General features: G+C 49.6%; 1 protein-coding gene across 6 annotated transcripts in view; it reads left to right on the top strand.

The window, feature by feature from the left end:
- The window catches only part of LOC118589057 (myosin phosphatase Rho interacting protein), a 118,001-nt gene that overhangs the window by 71,752 nt on the left and 25,897 nt on the right, over positions 1-20,352 (top strand). For 3 of the 6 annotated variants that reach the window (XM_036195916.1, XM_036195919.1, XM_036195918.1), the window contains exons 6-13: positions 3,619-3,856; positions 4,854-5,010; positions 8,791-8,932; positions 9,644-9,751; positions 11,523-11,579; positions 12,530-12,598; positions 16,390-16,479; positions 18,647-18,756. In XM_036195916.1, coding sequence (XP_036051809.1) covers positions 3,619-3,856; positions 4,854-5,010; positions 8,791-8,932; positions 9,644-9,751; positions 11,523-11,579; positions 12,530-12,598; positions 16,390-16,479; positions 18,647-18,756 — 971 coding nt within the window. Of the gene's footprint in view, positions 1-3,618; positions 3,857-4,853; positions 5,365-8,790; positions 8,933-9,643; positions 9,752-11,522; positions 11,580-12,529; positions 12,599-16,389; positions 16,480-18,646; positions 18,757-20,352 lie in introns of all 6 variants that reach the window. The other 3 variants (XM_036195913.1, XM_036195914.1, XM_036195917.1) reach the window with 2 other exon arrangements.

A 20,352-nucleotide genomic window follows, 5' to 3' on the forward strand; every position in this document is an offset into this window, starting at 1 on the left:
TGAAGTCACCGTTCTGAATTTCCAGCAAAGGCTATTTGCTAGGCTGGTTGTAGTACTTAGCATTCATCTTTTCCCTCTCTACCAAATGTTGCCCTCACCAGGGTTCTGCCCTACATCGGGTAAATCAAGCTAGTCCTGAGAATGAGCAAGATAGGTCTGCTGGGTGCCATAAAGCCAGAGCCTGTGGGAGCAGAGAGAGGCAGCCCTGGGCCAGGCAGTCTTTGCTGGCTACTCTGGCTCCCTGGGCTACAGAAGTGAGGCAGGCTGGTCTGGGTCCCCACATTCCTAAGACTGCCGTGGACAGTTTCTCCTTCTAGGAGGGTGGAGCCCAGGCCTACCCTCCGTTGACCAGCATCCATCTTGCATCTCATACTTACCAAGGATGCCCAAAAGGCACCTAAGCCGGCCTTCCCTGGAGAGCAATGCCCCTAACTAGAAGTCATTAAAACATGTAATCAGAGAGATGAAAACATGCAATCAGTTTCCGGGAAATTGAAAGTAGAGCCTTCTGCTAGGGAGCAACAGTTAATGCTCAAATCCCCCAAGCTGCCTGGTTTGAGGGGAAAAAGTCCTGGCTGAATAACAGTGGTTAGGGTTACGCCTTGTTTCTATGGTGATGCCTTGGAAACACTGCAGCACAGAGCTTCTGCCTCCAAATAAGGTAACTCCCTATGTACAGGAGACAGCCTGGGTCAGGCTAGAAATTTGAATGTGTCTCCTCCTCCATGACTTTGTCCCTTCCAAATGATGCTGCCCTGTGGCCAGGCTCCAACTCTCTAGCAAGTAGAAAGAACCCTATGATCCCAGAACAGGGAAGTCACCCCTTCCCTGAGGATATGCCTCAGAGCCACGACACCAAGTTCCCAGCCTCTTCTACCAGTATTAGGGCACGCCTCTCCTCTTCCCCACAGCTGACCTCTGGTTGGTCCCAGGAGAGAGACAAGGAGGACTGCATTTGGATTGAAGTCTCTGGGTACACTCCACATACACATACATAGCCTGCTGCCAGAGACATCTATGTGGTCCTTATGGTTCTGTAAATGAGCATGAAGCTCTGTTTCCACCTCTCTCCCTCCACAAGCCTAGAAGAGTTTCAGTTTAGACCACTGAGGACTAGAAGCCTTGGTTTCTGCCAGGTCCAGCTAAATTCAGCTTGATCCTGAAGAAACTTAGATGGAAGTGGTGATGGCCATTGTACATATGCTCCTAAAGAGAAGGCCTAGAGTAGAGGGGAACAGGAGGCCCCCAAGGCCTGACGATAGCAAGAGTCCCCCAGCTCTCCCTAGGTCTGTTGCCCACATGGACCTTGGGAGAATGGCTCTCTTCTCTGCTACCCCCGCCCCCCAAGCCCTTGACAGAGACCTGGGTGATACTCTTGCTCTGTATGTTGATACGTTGAACATCCCCTGGCCTTCCCTCGGATTCTTGGTTTCTGTAGGTTTCTGCTGTTCTGTATTTCGAGGCAGGACCTGTCCTCCTCACAGTGGCCCTTTCCCATTTTCATGCCAAAGAAGTAGAGAATGGTACCCTTCAAGAGGGAGCTTGTTCCCTTTTTCCTTGGCTCTAGAAGCCCTTTTAGGTGCCTATGATAGGAGCCAGGGTTCATCACAGTGTTAACAGCATGAGCATGGCAGCTGGCTGCCTGAGGATATGGTGCAGTGAGCCTAGGTGTCTGCACCCTTTGCTGACCCAGTGCAGTGTGAGCCTCTACTCCCCTTTGTGGCCACATCCACCCAATTAGATTTCTCATCCATCCGCTTAGAAGAAAAACTGAATGAAAAAAATAGAGAAATTAAAAAGGAAAGGACATGGCTCCTAGGTATGGCAGAGGAAAGGTTATTATAGATACATGGGAGAGCATAGCCAGAGGCAGAGACATCTGGGAGAATCCAGAGTGGACACGAGCAGACTGAGTTGGGCCATGGCAGGGACAATGATGACAAGGTGACAAGGTGCAGCAGCTAAAGGTACAGAAGGGGTGGATAACCAGAATTGCTGGATTAGATAGGGAAGAGCTTCTGGGAGAAGGGCCACCTAGCCCCTGAGCTGAAAAGTTTAACGTAGGGGTGTGGTATGCCAACCATGCCCAGTAACTGGTGGGGACTGAGGGATGTGGGAGAACCTGGAGGCCAGGTCCCGTTTGATAGTTAAATAGGCACCTCTACCATTTGTCCCAGTGTTTGAGACCTAACGAAAGGATCTTGCCCAGGGATCTAGAAGACAGAGTATTGTTATAAAGGAGAAAGAACAAGTTCCTTTTGGTTCAGAGGTGCGGGTCGGGCCTGATTCTCTGGCGTGAGACCAGATGGGAGTCGGGGATGGATATTTATATATCACCACCTCTGCTGTACCCATCCTGTCCTCATCTGGGCTCAGCATCTAAAGAGTCCAACTCTCAGATTACTTAGAAACTGGATTTCTGTGTCTACTGAGTTTAGCCTGCCCCACGAACACTTTCTCCTCAGGGCCATCATTGCTTCTGTGCCCTATGAAAACTGGGGAATGACTTGGGGTACCAATAAGGAACAACTTGTGCATGAGAACATGGTGTGCATGTGACAGGTGTGGGTGTGCAGGTTGGAGTGGGATGGTGTGTCTCACATGATTGCTGATGCTATTCACAAAGTGTCACAGACTGAAGTGCTGAAACAATAGGCATTGTCTTTTCTGGAGACTAGGAAGTGCAAGGCTAAGGTGCCAGCAGATGTGGTGTCTGGTGAAGGCCCACTTCCTCGTCCTCTCTCACGTGGTGGAAGGGGCAAAGTAGGTAGCCTGGGCCTCTTTTATAGGGTACTAATTCCATTCATGAGGATCGACTTAACCATATCCTAAAGGCTCCACCTTCACAAATCATCATCATGAGACAGGATTGTTTTGTGTTGTTTGGGTTTGTTTGGGTTTTTGTTGTTGTTTTGTTTTTCCAAGACAAGATTTCTCTGTGTAGTCCTGGCTGTCTAGGAACTCACTATAGACCAGGCTGGGCTTTAACTCAAGAAATCAGCCTGCCTCTGCCTCCCGAGTGCCAGGATTAAAGGTGTGTGCCACCACCGCCCGGCCAGGGATAGGATTTCTAATGTGAATGAACAACCGTTGAGGCCTTGGCTTTTGTCTTATTTCAGTAGCTCTTTCACATCATCCCTGGTATTCCATTTAAGCTTAAGAGTAGGTAAGACCAGAGGGTGCTGTGGACTCCGCTGTCTGCATTGACCCAAATGATCTTGATAGCAGTGGGCCTAGCTCAGAAGAATATTTTCCTTTTTTGCCTTGCCCTGTCTCCCTTTGTTTATGTCTCAAGTACCTGTGAGTATAGGAATGACAGACTGTAAATCACCTCCTATGGACTCACCCTTAATAACTGGGCTGCTATTCTAAGCATTGTCTGACAATACACAAAGAGAGCTTGGTGACATGGCTCTGGTAGAAACCAATGACCTTCCTCTGCAAGGTCCCTTAGACAAGGCACTATGGGGCCACAGAGAACAATCAGGAAAGAATGGCTTCCCATCCCCCAACACTGTTTTACTGGCCTGTGTTCCTTGTAACATAGCAGCCAGGACCTATGAGCTAGCTTGGGCTATCTGCTCATATGCTGCCCCGCCCCCACTGCTGTCTCTCCAGGAGCCTGGACCTGCTAAGATGGCTGTCACAAGCAGCAGTAGCGGTAGCACTGGTAGCAGCAGCAGCAGTATTCCCAGTGCTGAGAAAGTCCCTACCACCAAATCCACACTCTGGCAGGAAGAAATGAGAGCCAAAGACCAGCCTGATGGGAACAGCCTGAATCCAGTTCAGAGTCCCAGCCAAAGCCTGCCTCCTGCTGCTTGTACCCCACGGGAAACAGGGCTAGAAAGCAGAGAAGGTGAGTAGAAGCTGATGAGCCTGTGAACCTTCTTGTTGTGGTGAGCCATCTTGTACTGCTGGAGTGAGCTTCCTTCTAGTGGACAGGAATGGCACTGGGGATGTGATACAGGATTCCTGGCACAGACCCTGAACTTTCTTCCCTCTGCATATCAGTTCTGAGCAGCACTGGCCTGGCATAACTGGGTTCCTGGCCTGTGAGCTTCAGCTTGGCTTCTCTACCTCACCTATGAAGGGAAAAGGTGTGACACCTACTCTGTTGGCCTCAGGAGAACTGCAGGCACTGTCCTGCCTCTGTGAGGAGGCATCTGTTCCTGGACCACAGGTCCTACTCCATTAGCTTAGAACCTACTAGGTTAGTTACCTACCGCTTGTCTTTAGAGAGGTAGCAGTCAGGGCAGTACTGCCCCTCTCCTCCTCATTGTCATCTTGCTCAGCCCCTGGCTAGGAAGAAGGGCCAGGGAGGAAGCCATTGACATCTAAGTGCCACTTAGTATGCTATCATGCCCCAGCAGAGCTAAAGCTTTCGTCTCTGCCTCCCTCAATCTGAGTTCTTCAGCATACACACGAATGCACATTTAAAACCCTTGTGCTCCATCTCAATGCCTACCAAAGCCCTCCTCCCTGCCTTGAAAATGTACTGAGAGCCTGAGAGGTGTCTTGTTTGTTGGTTTCTTCCTGTGGTCTGGTAATAAACCATTGGTTAGGATGGAGTCCTGCTTCCCCACCAGAACTGTATGCAGAAGGCCTACTTGTGAGTCTGACTGCAAGTAACCAGACTAGAGGAGAGGGTGGGAGGAGAGTGGGAGGAGAGGCGACACAGGTGGATGATCCGTTCTGCCTACAGAGCCCCCCTCCCACCTCTACCCCAGTTCATAGCTGTGGGTTGTGAAGGTGGAGGGTGTAGAGGCAGCTCCTAGTTGATCATGTGTGGGCTTTTGGAATGTTTTCATGACAGAACTAGCAGCAGTCTGAGCAAGCTTCCTCTTCTCTTCCAGATGAAAGCCCCATGAGTGGGGACCGCGTGGATGGTGGTCGGAAAGTGCGGGCGGAGAGCGGCTACTTCTCCCTGGAGAAGGCCAAGCAGGACCTGAGGGCTGAGGAGCAGCTGCCCCCACCACTGTCCCCACCCAGCCCCAGCACCCCCCACAGCAGGTATGGTTGTCCTGGATCGCCTTCACAGGAACTCGGCCGCCCCCTTCATTCCCCAGGTCTTCCAGCTCTAAGCCGCATGGTCTACAGCATCTGCCCTGACAGCCTCGATGAGGCCAGCAGGCCACCCAACCACATGGACTCCAGCAATGCTGGGGGGTGGGGATCAGAGATACTGGGGAGCGCCTTTGCCTTTAAAGCCAGCAGGCAGTATGCCGCCCTGGCCGACGTCCCTAAGGCCATCCGGATCAGCCATCGAGAAGCCTTTCAGGTGGAGAGAAGGCGGTTGGAGCGTAGGACTCGGGCCCGGAGCCCTGGCAGGGAAGAGGTGGCCCGTCTGTTTGGCAACGAGCGAAGGTAAGGAGGATGTTAGAGGGCTAAATTCATGTACTCCTACATATATAACACTCACACAAGTGTACCTCAGGAACATGATTTCTGTCAGAGTAGGGAGCACTTTCTCTCTGGGCCTTGGACTGTGGCACCAGTTCTCAGCTCTTGGCACCAGGTACAGGGCTACATGCCTGCGGGCTGGCTGCTCTAGGTCGGTGCTTCCCAGATCAGGCCTGTGTGGCTGAGTCTTCCTCTTGGCCTACTTCTGTTCCCTGAGAAGACTCCCAGAGCCGCAGGCAGGGACCAGGCACCCCTCGTGCTGGTAGCAATGAGGGGCAGTAAGGGTCTTCCCATGAGGACACAGAAGGCAGCCGGAAAAGCTCCCAGGTGTCCCAAGTCCACTCTTGCCCTCTGGGCTTTGCTGATCGGCTTCCCACCAGTGACAGAGATGGAGCACTTACTGCTGAAAAGATAAAGCTCCTGCCTGCTTTTCTCTTGCCCTGCTGTCCCCAGCTTGGAGCTTGAGGACTAGGGCACATTCTCCCTGTGCCCACTCCCATCCACCCCCAAATTCTCAGCCACACTGTGAGCTGGGTCTTGTGTTCCTGCCAGGTTTCTTGCCTAACACCAGACAGGTGTCTAGAGGTCCATTGCTGCCCCCAGGAGAGGGGCTTCCTTCAGGTTTGCACAGACATTTTCTGTTCAGAAAGGCAGCTCCAGAACTCTCCGAGTGCAGGCTGAAGTTCAGTCAAGGTTAGGAGTAGGATGAGACTGGGGAGGGCTTTGTTTCTCTTGTCCCCTTTCTGACACCCAACCCAGCTTGTTCAAATGGCTATGGACCCTCAAGTAGACAGTGGACACTGAGTGCTACATGGCTCTCTGGCATTTCATATAATTGACTATCTTCACAGTCCAATAGTGCCAAATAAGACACCTATTATTCTTGATTCATGGATGCGAAAACTTGAGGCTCCAAAATTGGGTGACTTCCCACCCTTCCTGATGAATAATAGCAAATGGTGGGCCTTTAGCAGGAGGTCCTATCCCATGACAGGACCCAAGACCAGAGCTCATGATGTCCTTTGAAGCATTTAGGATAACAGAGGTAAAAAGTCTTGCTAACAATTAAGGAAGCTTGCAGGGTGGGCAGGGGAGGGTTTGCACTGGCTAGTGGGCAGGCTGTGATCTGGTGGTTCCAAAATGGGTTTGGCTATCCTTAAAGTTAGTGCCAGGCCAGAGTTAACATTTTGCACACCTGCTTGGCTAGGCCACTTGTCAGAGAAGTTAATTTTGAATGCATTCTTGCCTACCTGCCAGAGATAGATGCAGTCTCAAGGCTTTATTCCTGCATGTTCTTTGCCACTGTGGGGATGGGTTTCAGCTGGTGTTGGCACCCGGACTACTTCTGCACATTAACCCTGTAACTATCCCTTTCTGAATGATCTCGCTGGTTGGTGTTGCTCTTTGAGGACTGTTCTCTGAGGCCCAAGTAATCCCCCTAGTGCTGGACTGGAGCCTTGTTCCTGATAGGTTAGAGTGACAAGATGTCAGCCTCTTTGCATTGAGTGGTAGCTCAGACAGACCTGCCACACAGCCAGGCAGTTGAAACCACAAAGTCAGTTCTGAAAAACCTTAGTAAGCCGGTAAGCAACCCCGCCTGAGAGCAGCAGCAGCTCTGAGCTTAGAATTTGTTCTTCAGACTTCAGAGCCTTTGGAGTTCTTAGACACTTGGTAGGCCCGTCCGTGTCTGCCAAGTGTGGGGAAGCCGTGGCTCTCACAACACTGTTAGTGACTAACAGAAAACAAGCCCCACCCTCATGGAATCCCGGCCCCTCCACCTTCCCCTGTGAGATCGATACCTGTCAGTTCTACCTGCGTGCGGCACTTTCTGTCACATCTCTGTTGCTTCCAAAACACCAGCTTAGCAACCGAGGACCAGTTAGTTAGACGGAAGTTGCCCAAGCCTGCTGTCACAGCATCTCTTGACACCCATGTCAAGCAGCTACGGCAAGTGCCTCCTGTTTTTCATGCTGATACTCTGCTTGGAACCCTACAAACCCATATCATATGTGCCAGCCTGGCCTGGCACAGGCCTCCTGCTGTTCTGGGGCCTGAAGTCCACTAGCCAGATGCAGTCCTCTCAGTCCCAGAAGAAGCAGTAGCCCTAAGAGCTATGGTAGCCAGGTCTTCCTGCCGCAGTCTGGCTGTGCAAGACCCCTGGCTGCACTTGAGCCACTGCTTAGCTTCCTGCTCTCACAGTCAGCCTCCTCACCTCAGCCTCTGTGGGCACAGCAGGCTAACCCTCACCAGGCTTCTAACAGTGCTGAGCGTGGAGGCAGCGCACCCAGAAGCCCTCTAAAACCCTGCCTGCCTGCCCTTGGCCTCTTGACTCCCTTGAGGAAAAGGCCTCTCAAGGTAGATTTGCACCTCGTTCTAGGCCATATTCTTCCTCTTGCTTATTAGAGGTTTTAGTCCCCTGGGAGGAGCCTGTATCATGTCCCCTTAGCTCTTCAGCACTTGTTCAGAACATGTCATGCCTGCCCTCATTGTGAGGGAGTAAGGTGTCCCTAGGAGAGCAGGCCTCAGGTTTGGTGAGAAGGAATTGTCCTCCCATCAGGTTTAAGTCAGCTCCCAGACCCCAGATAGGAGCCCAGGCCTTCTGCCTGAAGTCCACCAAGGTGACTCCTCAGGCTATGGGGTGATCATGGGTTTTCTTTCTTCAGCCATTACCTTGGGGTTTTGCTGCTTTAATTCTTTAGATTACTTTGATTTACCGTGATTGGAATGTGAAAAGCAGTCTTTTTCTGTTCATTCATTTCCCAGCCTTGTTTTCTTTCAGGTCTTGCCCTCTCCACCCTCTGCTGTGTCACTGTGGCGTTCGCTCGCGCCTCCTCCACCTGCTTCGCTTCCATCTCAGCTCCGTCGTCTCAGCCGCAGACCACCTGACGAGGCCGCTGGCCTTTCACATGAAATCAACTGCTTTGTTTTGTTTTGATTTTGATTTTGATTCCTTTTAATGTTAGCGGAAACTGTTCATTCATGGGCCTTTATCTTGCTAAATTTTGAACACCCCACGTGGGGTACAATGTGTTCGGAGGTGGTGGTTGACCTTTATTATGTCTGACTCAGGGAGGTTACCAAGGTATCAAGCTGTCTGAGTCCAGTGTTGGGGCAGGGCCAGTGCAGGCCCAATGTGGAAGGATTCTGTTGCTGCTCCACCCCACCACGGAGTGGGAGACAAAGGGAGCTCAAATAGACTGAATCTGTGCCCAAAGTCCTGTTAGTACTTTGTGAAGGGTGCCTCACATGCCAGCAGGAAGGCTAGCACTGGAGCCCAGTGAGGTAGGCCAGGTGTGCACGTTGACTACAGGACCGACCCCACTGGACTTGAGACCCAGCCCACCTGGGGACAGGGGGACTGGTTTAGCAGCTTCATGTCCTCTTTTGTAGGAGGTCCCAGGTAATTGAGAAATTTGAGGCCTTGGACATTGAAAAGGCAGAGCACATGGAAACCAACATGCCGATTATGACCGCTCCATCAAGTGACACTCGTCAGGGCCGCAGTGAGAAACGGGCCATCCCTAGAAAGCGGGTGAGCTCCAGCGTGGGGCTAAGTGGGGCCTTTGGCAGCATGGCTTGGGTCTGGGGAACACACTGTCCTACACGCTCTGAGTCCCATACATACTAGGGACATGTTTCTTCTGGGCCTCCACGCTTCATTCTCCTCGGGTTAGCCTCTTGAGCGCCAGCCTGTCTTGCACATCTCTCCCTCCTGCAGCATCAGCCTCTGTGCCACAGGATGCTTCAGGGAGTTTTAGGTCCCGGGGCTAGCAGTTTCTGCCCACTGAGACCTCCCGGGAACCAAGCCGAATAGGACACCTTCTTTCCTTCTTTTGTTTTTGGAGTGGCAGGCTGTACCCTCATTCTCTGCTTGGCCCGCAAGGTCCATCAGACCACAGCAGTCCCCTCCTTCTAGACTCCTCCAGCCTCTTGTCCACCTGCTTCTTCTGTGGCCTGCTGTACCCAAGTCCTTCTTTCCGGTTTCTTTGTTGCTCGTGAAATGCCTGCTGTCTTCTTCTGTAACCTGAGAAGCTGCAAAATTGGGTAGGGCCAGGACACTGATGACCAGAAAAGGCTGCTCCACTGACCAAAGCATGCCAGGACACAGGCCATCCCAGAACCTGCTGTGGGGCCTAGACAGAGCACTGCCCACTCAAGGAGGGATGAACTACCCAACATGTTGCCCCTATGCCTGCCCAAACTGCCCTGGGCTATACTGATGGGTGGCTGCTCTCTGCCACAGGACTTTGCCAGTGAAGCCCCCACAGCTCCTCTCTCAGATGCTTGTCCCCTGTCTCCACACCGAAGAGCCAAGTCATTGGACAGGAGGTCCACAGAATCCTCCATGACGGTGAGCCCAGGCCACGTGCCAAGTTCTCTGGAGATCTGTGCTACTACCACTGCTGCTTCTGGCCACTCTGGGCCACTGTCCATTTATGTCTCTCTGTCCACACCGGTCCTCCCTCTGTACCACCCTCATGCCTGTGAGTGCCCTACCCACTGGTCTGCAACCCATTGGAAACTGACCATTCTTCCCCTTCAGGGCCCCGCAGGACTGGGGGCTGTGTGGCACTCTGAGTAGCACATGAAGGTCTCTGCACACAGGAGGCTGCTGGGCCAGGTCAGGTGTAAAGCCCAAACCTGACTTCTGCTGTCCTGCCTTTGGTGTTTGTTTTTGTGGCACTTTGGAACAGGAGCCATGCTGTAATGACAGTTTGACCCATCTGAGGGTATGTATGTACAGGAATGGAGACAGTTTGGCCCGTCTGAGGGTATGTACAGGAATGGAGCTGCAGACAAAGTTCGGCCTGGTTCCTCAACGGTCTACAGCCTCCCAGGAGACATGGCACACTCGCCAGCTCTCACCCCCAGACAGCAGTTTCTCTGTCAACTCAGCTGGTAGCCACTCTTCTCCTGGCAGCCACCAGAGGTCCAGAGAGGAAAGACCCACAGGGACCAACCTCCACCATTCCCCGAGCAGTGCCAACCACAGCTGAAGGTTTAAGAGTCTTTCGTAGATCTGCAGCTCAGCAGGGGAGCCAGAGAGGCAGCGAGCAGGCCTGCATCCCAACTCTCATGAAGCAGCGGCGGCTGTGCGCACCCAAAAGGGACCTCCTTTGTGCAGGTCTCTGTGCTGGCGCAGCCTAAAGGGTCTCCGTTTCAGTTGATATTTCAGACAATTCTTGTAGAAGGAAGTCCTATGAAACATGGGTTACAGCAAGGCTCCACAGAGGGATGCCTCGTCTACCGTGGTCTGTTGGGGCAAGGCATGGTCTACTGTGGCCTCTCCACAATGGAGCAGGAACTTCCAGGATGCCTGTCCTGATGGTTGTCTTTTCTCTGGATCACTCCCTGTCCTTGGAGTAGTAAGAGACATCAAAGCCAGTTTCTGATCAGGACAACTGTGGAAGACCTAAGAGCACTGGGGACCACAGAAGGGGTAGCTGGGGTCTTTGAGGCCTGGCCTCCCGGATGTACTACGTAGCAGATGAGAGCCGGTCCCCAGTAGAATGCAGGCTGTTCCTAAGGAGAGCCAGCACCCCTCAGATCTGCTGTGGTCCCTGACCTACCTTCCTGGATAGGGACTAAGACTGAATGAACTTCCTCCTGCTAGAAGAGTAACCTGAAAGTTGGACAAGGTTGCTGCTGCTACTTTCTCCACCACAGACGTGGTCTGCCTCTCAGGTCTGGCCTTCAGTCCTTCTGCAGCCTCAGCGGGAGCTTTTGGATTCCCCTTTCAGCTGTTGCTGAGGTGTCCCCCTGAACATTTGGTGTCTGGGAACTCTCCATCAGGTCCTATGCTGTGCCCCAAGGCAGGATGTACACAAACAAGCCCTGGATAAGCTGGAATAGACACCTCAGAGTAACCAGGCAGCCTGTGTTCCTGTGCCCAGGTTAAATGAGGCTGTGCTGTCTCTCCTTACCCCTGAGCTCCCTCCTCAGGGTAGATATGCCTCTGGGCAGGAACGCTGGGGCAAAAGAGTAGGCAGGCTTATCTGGTAGGTGGTAAAAACTTTCTGGTGCTGATTCATCTAGATGAACACAACCCGGTTGAACATATTTTGTCCATCACTGGGAACCCCACAATGGTTTCCCTTGAGCTGTTCTTTTTTCTTCCTCAGCCTGACCTGCTGAATTTCAAGAAAGGCTGGCTAACTAAGCAGTATGAGGATGGACAGGTGAGTGTGTGTAAGTGCTGAGGCCTGGAGGACTGGGGAGCAGATGCAAGACCCAGCTTGTCTTGTCCCTGGCAGGGTCTTTGAGCCCTGATTCATGCTCTTGGCCTACAGACATTCTACAGTCCTAGCTCCTGGATATGATTGCTCATAAAAATTTTCTTAAAAGTCTAGGTTTCCCGAGAGGCAAGAACAGCCAGCATATTGATATGGGTTGGCTTATGTGTCCATACAAGGCAGGCATATGGGCAGTCACATAGGGCTGTAAAGTCCTGGTGTTGGAGAGACCAGCTCAGTTTTAGGGGCACCATTAGGCCCTGAGAATTGTATATCAAGTCCAAACAAGAAGAGTTATTTGCAAGCCCCACTTTGACCTGGAGCATGTTGGGTCCTTGCCAGAGAGGCCCTTAAAAACCCACTCTACTATCTTAGCTCCTTTTTGCCTTTGGAGTCTGTGCCAAAGCGTGCCCTTTTTCTCCTCCCACCATATCAAATGCCCTTGGCCTTGCCTGAAGACTTGTTCCCTTCCTCAGAGTGAAGATTGGGGCTTTAGCAGGTTAGTTTGTACCTGCTGGCGCAGTGGGGCTCACACATTTGGTGTATCAGCTAAGTGGTTGTGCCTCTGTGCACCCTTTCACAGCCACCTTTCTGTGTGATAGACCCAGCAGAACTGTCTGCAGCCTCCAAAGTTAGGATGGAGGCCTGCAAAACACCATTCACCAACCACACTGGGGCACAGAGCTGGCCGAAGCCCACAATTCTCCACTGCCTTATTGCTGGGGTACATCTTAACCAGGACCTCCCTGAGGTCATGAGTGCATGGCTGCCTGCCAGAACAGTCATCTGTTGCCTGCTCTACCTGTGCTCTCCAGAGTGCCTAGACTCAGCTGGGGTCAAGGAGGGGCCTCAGTTATGTTACAGAATAGGTGGATGTTTCTTTTTCTCTCCTTTAGTGGAAGAAACACTGGTTTGTCCTGGCTGACCAGAGCCTGAGATACTACAGGGATTCCATGGCTGAAGAGGTGAGAGAGCTACAAGGCAAAGCCAGCCGCATCTAAAAGTCCAGGGCTGAAATCTGTCTGTGAAGAGGTGGCCTGTTGCCTTGGGTGTCATAGTTTCCATCTAATGGGACTAATGCATGCAATAATTGGTCCAGCTTTGACAGCAGGACTGTTTCCCACCTCAGACATTGAGGTCATCCTCTGAGGCCTTGAATGCTTTTTGTTTTTGTTTGGGGGGGGGGGTTGTTTTGTTTTTAGTGCAGTGGCTTTTGGCAGCTCTTTTTCTATATTCATTTAAGAACAAGGAAGTGGGACTGGAGCGATGTTGTTAAGAGAATGTGTTTTTGTAAAGGACCCAGGTTTGGTTTCCACCACCCATGTAGTGGCTGGCTCACTAACATCAGTAACTCCAGTTCCAGGGATCTGATGCCCTCCTCTGGCTTCACGGTACGGGCTTCAGGCACACATGTGATACCCAGGCATACAGGCATGCAAAATACTCATTCAAATTAAATAAATAAATAAATAAACAAATAAATGAAGTTAGTACTCGGGGTGAACTCGGGTCTAGTTTTGTTTTGTCTTTGGTTTTTAGCAAAAGGATTGTGTGATGAATTGAGTAACAGGACAGATGAACTTCGATCTTGTTCTGCCTTGTAGAGGAACTTACATCAAAAATCTGTGTGTGTGTGTGTGTGTGTGTGTGTGTGTGTGTGTGTGTGTGTGTGTGTGTACAACTTGAGGGAGTCAGTTCTCTCCTTCTGCTGTGTTGGTCCTAGGAATTGACTTAGCAGCACGCACCTTTATCTGATGACCCACACTCCTCAAAGAACAACCAGAAGGGGCTCTTCTCTTCACTTAGCAAAAGTTCTTTTGAACAACCTGACAAATCTGTGTGCTGATTTCTCCCTGCTAGGTCCATCTGGCATCCTTAAGAATCACCCATTCTGTGCTTGAATAATAGAAACAGGAGAAGAATCTCTTGGGCTGGTTTGTGTACTTAAATTCTTGAGATCAGCTTCCATGGCCTAAAGAAGAAGGCTATTGGTCAGATAGGCAGATCCAGATTGTGTGAGTGGTGGTGAGCTTTGAGCAAAGGTGTACCTAGTACTCAAAACTTTATGGATTGGAATGGGGGTGTTTTGGGTTGGATTGGATTGGTTTTGGGTTTTCGAGGCAGGGTTTCTCTGTGTGGTACTAGCTGTCCTAGAAATCACTCTGTAGACCAGGCTGACTTCAAACACTCTGAGATTGGCCTGTGTCTGCCTCCCGAGTGGTAGGATTACAGGTGTGCACCACCACTGCCAGGCTTAAAACTTTGTTTTTGTGTGTGCCGGAGCATGGGTATAGAGTTCAAATTGTAGGAGTTAGTTCTCTCCTACCAAGTAGATTCCAGGGCTTGAACTCACGTCATCAGGCTTGCTCATAAGCACCTTTCCTTGCTGAAGTACCGTCCTCTAGAGTCGTACTTAGTGAAATATGTTGTGAGAATCAGAACTGTGCTGCTGACCCGAACTGTGTTGCTGTAACACTGACAACACAAGAGCAGAATTAAATAAAACTACTAATGCCTTGGCAATAGGCCAAAGTCAGATCGTACCAACAGTTAGTAGGCTTGTATTGCTTTCCAGTCAGTGATGTTTAAAAGCAACAAAATAGGTCCTTGATTGATTGATAAGGTTATGTGTGTGTGTGTGTGTGTGTGTGTGTGTGTGTGTGTGTGTGTGTATAGTATTAAATTTGTTATTATTATTTTATTTTTGGTTTTTCAAGACAGGGTTTCTCTGTGTGTAGTCCTGGCTGCCCTGGTATTCACAGAGATCTGCCTGCCTCTGTCTCCCAAGTACCAGATTAAAGGTGTGTGCTTGGTATTTTTAAGTGGCAACCTTTGAATGCTCATCTCTTTAGTATTCTTTTTTAACTTTTATTTGTGGGGGGGGGGGGGGGGCGGGCATGGGTACACACATCTTGTGGACATCAGAGGATAACTGAAGTCAACTCTTTCCTACTGCCCTTAAATGTGTTCTGAGTATGCAACTTGGGTCGTCAGGTTGTGTGGAAAGCACCTTTACCAAGCGTCCCTTGCTATCCCCTTTTCATTGTCCCCTAAATGGGAAATGTCTGTCAGTCACTCAGCAGCGTGCCAAAGCCTCATGGAAGCACATCCATACAATCACTAAGTTAACAGCTGAACTAGCCACTTATTTGTAGAATATCATGTGAAGAAACAGCTGCCAGATAAGTTCTGGTCACTCAGTTTGGTGGGTTTAGCAGGCATTTTCATGAAAATAAACCAAGAATCTGTTCCCTCAAGGACAGTTTGTTGCCAATGATGAATAGAGTTTGGGCTTTCAAGAAAAAAACCAATTGGGCTGGAGAGATGGGTCCACAGTTAAGAGAACTTGCTGTTCTTGCAGAGGACCACATAAAGGTTCACAACTACCTGTACCTATAGTTCCAAGGGATCCCACACCACTTACTGGAAAGCACTCCTCATCCATGGTATACATATAGGCATTCAGATAAAATATTCACACATATTTAAAAAAAAAAATATTTTCAAAGAAAAACCTAGTCCAGGCACAATGATGCATATCTATCTGTAGTCTCTGCCACTCAAGACAGTAACACACGGAGGTCACATGACCCAAGAGTTTTGAGACCAGCCTAGGCAGTGAACAGAGACCTGGTATCAAGAAAAGAAAGTGAGAATCTTGGAAAGTTCATATTCATAATCTCAGTAGCTTCTCTTTATCTTCAAGCTCTGCTCATGAAATACAGTGGTTTGGCAAGCATTTGCTTCTGCACAATGAATTGTGTGGACGTTTGAAAGCTATGCATAGCTTACTGTTTTCTGTGACTGACATTTAATGTTACAGAACATGACTGGCAAGAGATATTCAAAGGGTAGAACTGTGGATTTCAGTGTTAACAGCACAGAATATTCACTGATAGGACTGCAGATTCCACATTGCAGTTAAACTTTGAGACATGGCTATTCATCAAGACAGACCAGCTAGTTCCTTGAAAATTCTTCCTTTTTCATCTCTGTGTTAGACTGCTTTGTCTTCACTCACGTTAGCTGAAATAGTACATAGAAAACTGAATGCAGATGTAGAAGAGCCTAGCATTGTCTCCAAAGTCGGGCATGTAAGAGAAATGTAAACACTGTCATAGAGTATGTTTTAATTTACTTTCTGCTGTAATAAACATCATGACTTCCAGCAGTCTGGGGAGGAAAGGGTTTATTAATCGTACACAAAGGGAAGTGAAGTCAGGAACTGGAGGTAGGAACTGAAGCGGAGGCTGGAAGAACACTGCTTACTGGCTTGCTCTCTCTGGCTTATTCAGCTTGTTTTTCTTATACCACCCAGGACCACCTTCAGGGGTCAAAATGCCCATAGTGACTAGGCCCTTCCACACCAGTCAAGAAAACACCCCACAAACTTGCCTATAGGCAATCTGATGAGGAAATCCCTCAATTAAGGTTCTCTCTTCCAGATGACTTGGTTTATGTCAAGTTGACATAAATCCAGCCAGCACTGAGGGTCTTCTTACTTTTTAAGCATGTGAAAAAATTTTAATGACAGACATTCAGGGAATAGTGGTATGGAATTTCTTTGGTCAGATACACAGGAAAATGGTGGAGTAGATACCCCAAGGAAGGGGACTTGGATCTGGGAGTTGTAGGAAAATCAGCCAACGTGTAGTCCTGTGAACATGTTGAGTGGAAAACATCACTCACAGAAATTTGATCACTTGAACATCCTCTCTGCCTGAATCTCTTCACACCCTCTCATTTTTCTCTGCAGGCAGCTGATCTAGATGGAGAAATTGACTTGTCAACCTGTTATGATGTCACTGAGTATCCAGTCCAGAGAAACTATGGCTTTCAGATACATGTGAGTCTAGGGATGAATGGAGTTGACCGACAGGGTTATATTTTAACACGTATGGTAAGCATTTAGTCTTTCCTGTTAGCATGATGCCTCTTCACTATGGCTACTGACCTGTACTCCTGATATATGATGTGGACAAAAAGATGGGTTTCTACATCTTTCTCCCCAAGGCTTTTGAAAAGCTTTGCTACAGAAATTGCTCTTTTTCTTCTCGTTTTAATGTTGGAGTATAGGACCATTGGAAGGATGAAGAGTATGAGGAGTAAAAGATTAAGGGCTGCCTGGAATTAGGTTAAAGAATTTCTGGGACATTTGCCTTCTGCAGTGAGGCTTCATACTTGTTATAGTCAACTGGGTTACATTTGGTATCCATCCCTAAGCACAGGTTCATGGTTGGTGTTTGTTCTTTCTGATGCAGGAATCTGCCTCATATATCATCTTGTCACTATCACTACCACGTGGGGGTCCTAGTCATTCAGAATTCTAGACTTGTAAGACATGTCTCTGGAGCAAGACAAAGCCATCCCCACCCCCACCCCCACCCCCACCCCCACCCCCACCCCCACCCCCACCCCCACCCCCACCCCCATTGGAGCAAACCTTTGTAATCCCTCACCCAAACCTTCGAAGGGGTAGCAGATAGAATAGGCTCTAGGATTTGACTTCCAGCTCAAGGCTGGAATTTCTGGTGGGCTCACTGGGGAAGAGATCTTTTTGATTTGGGGATCTAGAACTCAACTTATTGCTGTGTTCAGTTGTTCAGAAAACTCAAACTTGGGACCAGTCCACACCCCTGAAGGCCAGTAGATTTGATCTTCAGAGGAGTCTAGCACCCATTCCTGGGCAACTGACCATGGCTCCACTACACGTACTGGGTATCTGGGGAAGGAGCCATAGCTGTCCCCATGGCCTGGCTTCTTGCTGCCGTGTTCTGTCCCTATTTCCTTTGAAGGAGATAGAACATTCCTGGAGTCTGAATGCTGAGATGAACCTTTTTCCCAGTGAGAGTCCTGGCTCTTTCCTCATCTTCATCTTGATTAGCAGATGTCTCAAGGCAGTGCGTGCACAATCTGAGAACTCTGCTCTCTCCCCACATTTGCCAAGGCCAGTGGTGGTTCTGGTTTCCTACCCTGAGGGTTCAAAAGAGGGTGCTAAGGCAGAAGGTAGGTAATGGATAGAACCCGAGAATAGCAAATGTATGTCAGGGCAAATACTGACTCAAGGTGTGGAAAGCACTGACTGTTGTGGACACCAGGAATGTGCCTTAATTAGTAAGATATATAGGGCAGAACTTGCATGAGCAATTAGAAGGGAGACCAAGAGGTAGTGGTTGTGTGGTGGGCAAGTATGGAAGGAGGGGCTGAAGATGCCAGGGAGGAACTTTGAATGAGGTAGGGCCTGAGAGCTCCTGCAACCCATAGTGTGTTGGAGGGTTTCTTATACACTGCTCAGAGAGAGACTTCACATTAGAGATGGATCCTCTGCAGTCCTAGCCAGCAGGTTTGAGGCAGTGATTGGTATTTTGAGAGCATGAGCTAGGCAAGTAGCCCTGAGACTAAGAAAGCTTACCAGCAAAGCTGAGGCCAGAACCTGGAAGCACCTATATCAATGGTTGAATGGGCTAGCTAAGAATGTGGATGGAGCCCCATGCTACTGTTTACTCCACAGTTGTATTCTCTGAAGGGGAGTGAGCCAGGTATGTGACAGCCTCCCATGGAAGGAGAGGTTTGGTCACAGCACAATGGCCCACATGTTGTCTATAAGTGCATCTCATTCCCTTTCAGAGCAGGTAAAGACCCAGGCAGTCACTTTGTCACACTGTGCACCTTTGTTGAGACTGCAGGATGATAGGCCTGGCCACCACTCTCCCTACTCCCAGCCAGATCAGTGTCCTTGTCCCTAGGGCTAGCAGATCTTCTTGAGGAAAGGGTCACATGTGATCATCAATCTGTGTGCAGGCTGCTGCTACTGCATAATAGGAGCTAATGATTGTATATTGCCTTGTTTAGGGGACACCCAGTTCACCACTCCCCAGAGGGAGTGGTAGCCCTATTAGTGGCCCTATTAGTCTGCCTGTTTCAAACAGGTCATATACAACACCTAGGAAAGTCACCTAGCCTAGCCCATTTCCTTGTGGGTTGACCACTGATGGTTAGTATTTTTTGTGTAGACCAAGGAGGGTGAGTTCACCCTGTCGGCCATGACATCTGGCATACGACGGAACTGGATCCAGACCATTATGAAACATGTGCTCCCAGCATCTGCCCCAGATGTGACCAGGTAAGATGGAGGCCTTGCTAACTGCCATTCTCTGAGGCCTGAGCCCAGCTCCACCACTACATGAATTCCTTTTCTCCTTCTGGCCCACTGTCAGCTGGCTGCAATTGTCCCCTGTGATTCTTGTTTGCTGCTCTGCTGGCCTTTTTTCTGTTGAGCTGGCCTAGTCCGCCACACAGGTCACCCTCCTGCCTATCCTCAGCATGGATGTCTTTGTCAACAGGGCTCAGCCCTCAGAATGGGCTTGGGCTCCACTATGGGCCTTCTCTAGTGGCTGTGCCCGGCTGGGACTCAAGAGTCCTTTTATCTCACTCCACCTGTTTGGTTTTATACAATTGGGAGAAGCTTCTGTCTGAGACTGTAGGTGCTAAGCCCACATGTGAGAACTCTGCTCTTTCCTGTGTTTACATGCTGTAGTGTATATTCCTTAGAACATGCTACATGCCTTCCCTTCTTGCCCTGAAGATCGCAGATCTACCAGTGTTCATGCTCTGTGTGTCCCAAGCTTTACTCTGCCTCGTCCAGGTTCCATCTTGAATACCTTGTGCCTCTTGTGGTTCATGTTGCTGCCAAGTAGTTTTGGCATCAGAGGTTTGGGTTATAGCGGGCAGAGGGTACTGGCCTGTGGCAACATTAGCTATACCTATTCTTGTCTCAAACATTTGCCTGGTTCTGGCTGGTTCTATGTCTTTGTGAATGAGAAAGAAAAGGAAGGAAACCTGAACTCTATTCTTCAGCCCCTTTCTGGCATCTGTTCCATGTTCACTTCGTCACTCAGCAGCAATAGTACTGATTTCTGCATTCCAGGACTCGTAGGTCCTAAAGACCTACTTTTATCCAGAAAATAGTCCTCTGCCGTCTCTCAAGAACTATGCTAAGGGCTGAAGAGATGGCTCGGGAGCTAAGAGCACTTGCTGTTCTCTCAGAAGACCTGGGTTCAATTTCTAATACCCACATCATGACTTAGTTCCAGGAGATCCAACACCCTTTTCTTGCCTCCACAGGCACTACATGCACATGGTGCACAGATGTACATGCAGGCAAAACACCCATACACATAAAATTAAATTAAATTTAAAAAATTTTTGCCAGGCAGTGGTGGTGCATGCCTTCACCTCAGCACTCAGGAGACAGAAACAGGTATGTCTCTGAGTTTGAGGCCAGCCTATTCTACAAAGAGAGTTCCAGGACAACCACACAGAGAACCTGTCTCAAAAAAAGAATTTAATTTAAAAAAGAACTGTTGGCAAAATAGCAGTGCCCCACCTCCTACCTCCATGGCTCCTTCAGTCAGGAGAACAGCCTGTAGTACAAGGCCCTGAAGCAAAATGAAAAAGGCACTTGAGCTGCCCTGCCCACGTGCAGATGGAAGGTCATGGGATGGATGATGGCTGGAGGAGATTAGTGTTGGGGTGTCCAAGACGCCAAGAATGCTCAAATGTGCATGTTTATGCTGTGGTCCATGGAAGGACTGAGGCCTGGGACATGAACGTAGAGACCTGGTGCTTCTCTCTCTTTGGTTAGAATCTACATTATAGTTGACTGTGTCTTTGGGCCTCCGCACCCATTGCTTTTAGCCTATGTTGTTCTGTTTGGCTC

The sequence above is a fragment of the Onychomys torridus genome, chromosome 8 (assembly GCF_903995425.1).
Source record: "Onychomys torridus chromosome 8, mOncTor1.1, whole genome shotgun sequence".
In the NCBI taxonomy this organism is placed as follows: domain Eukaryota; kingdom Metazoa; phylum Chordata; class Mammalia; order Rodentia; family Cricetidae; genus Onychomys; species Onychomys torridus.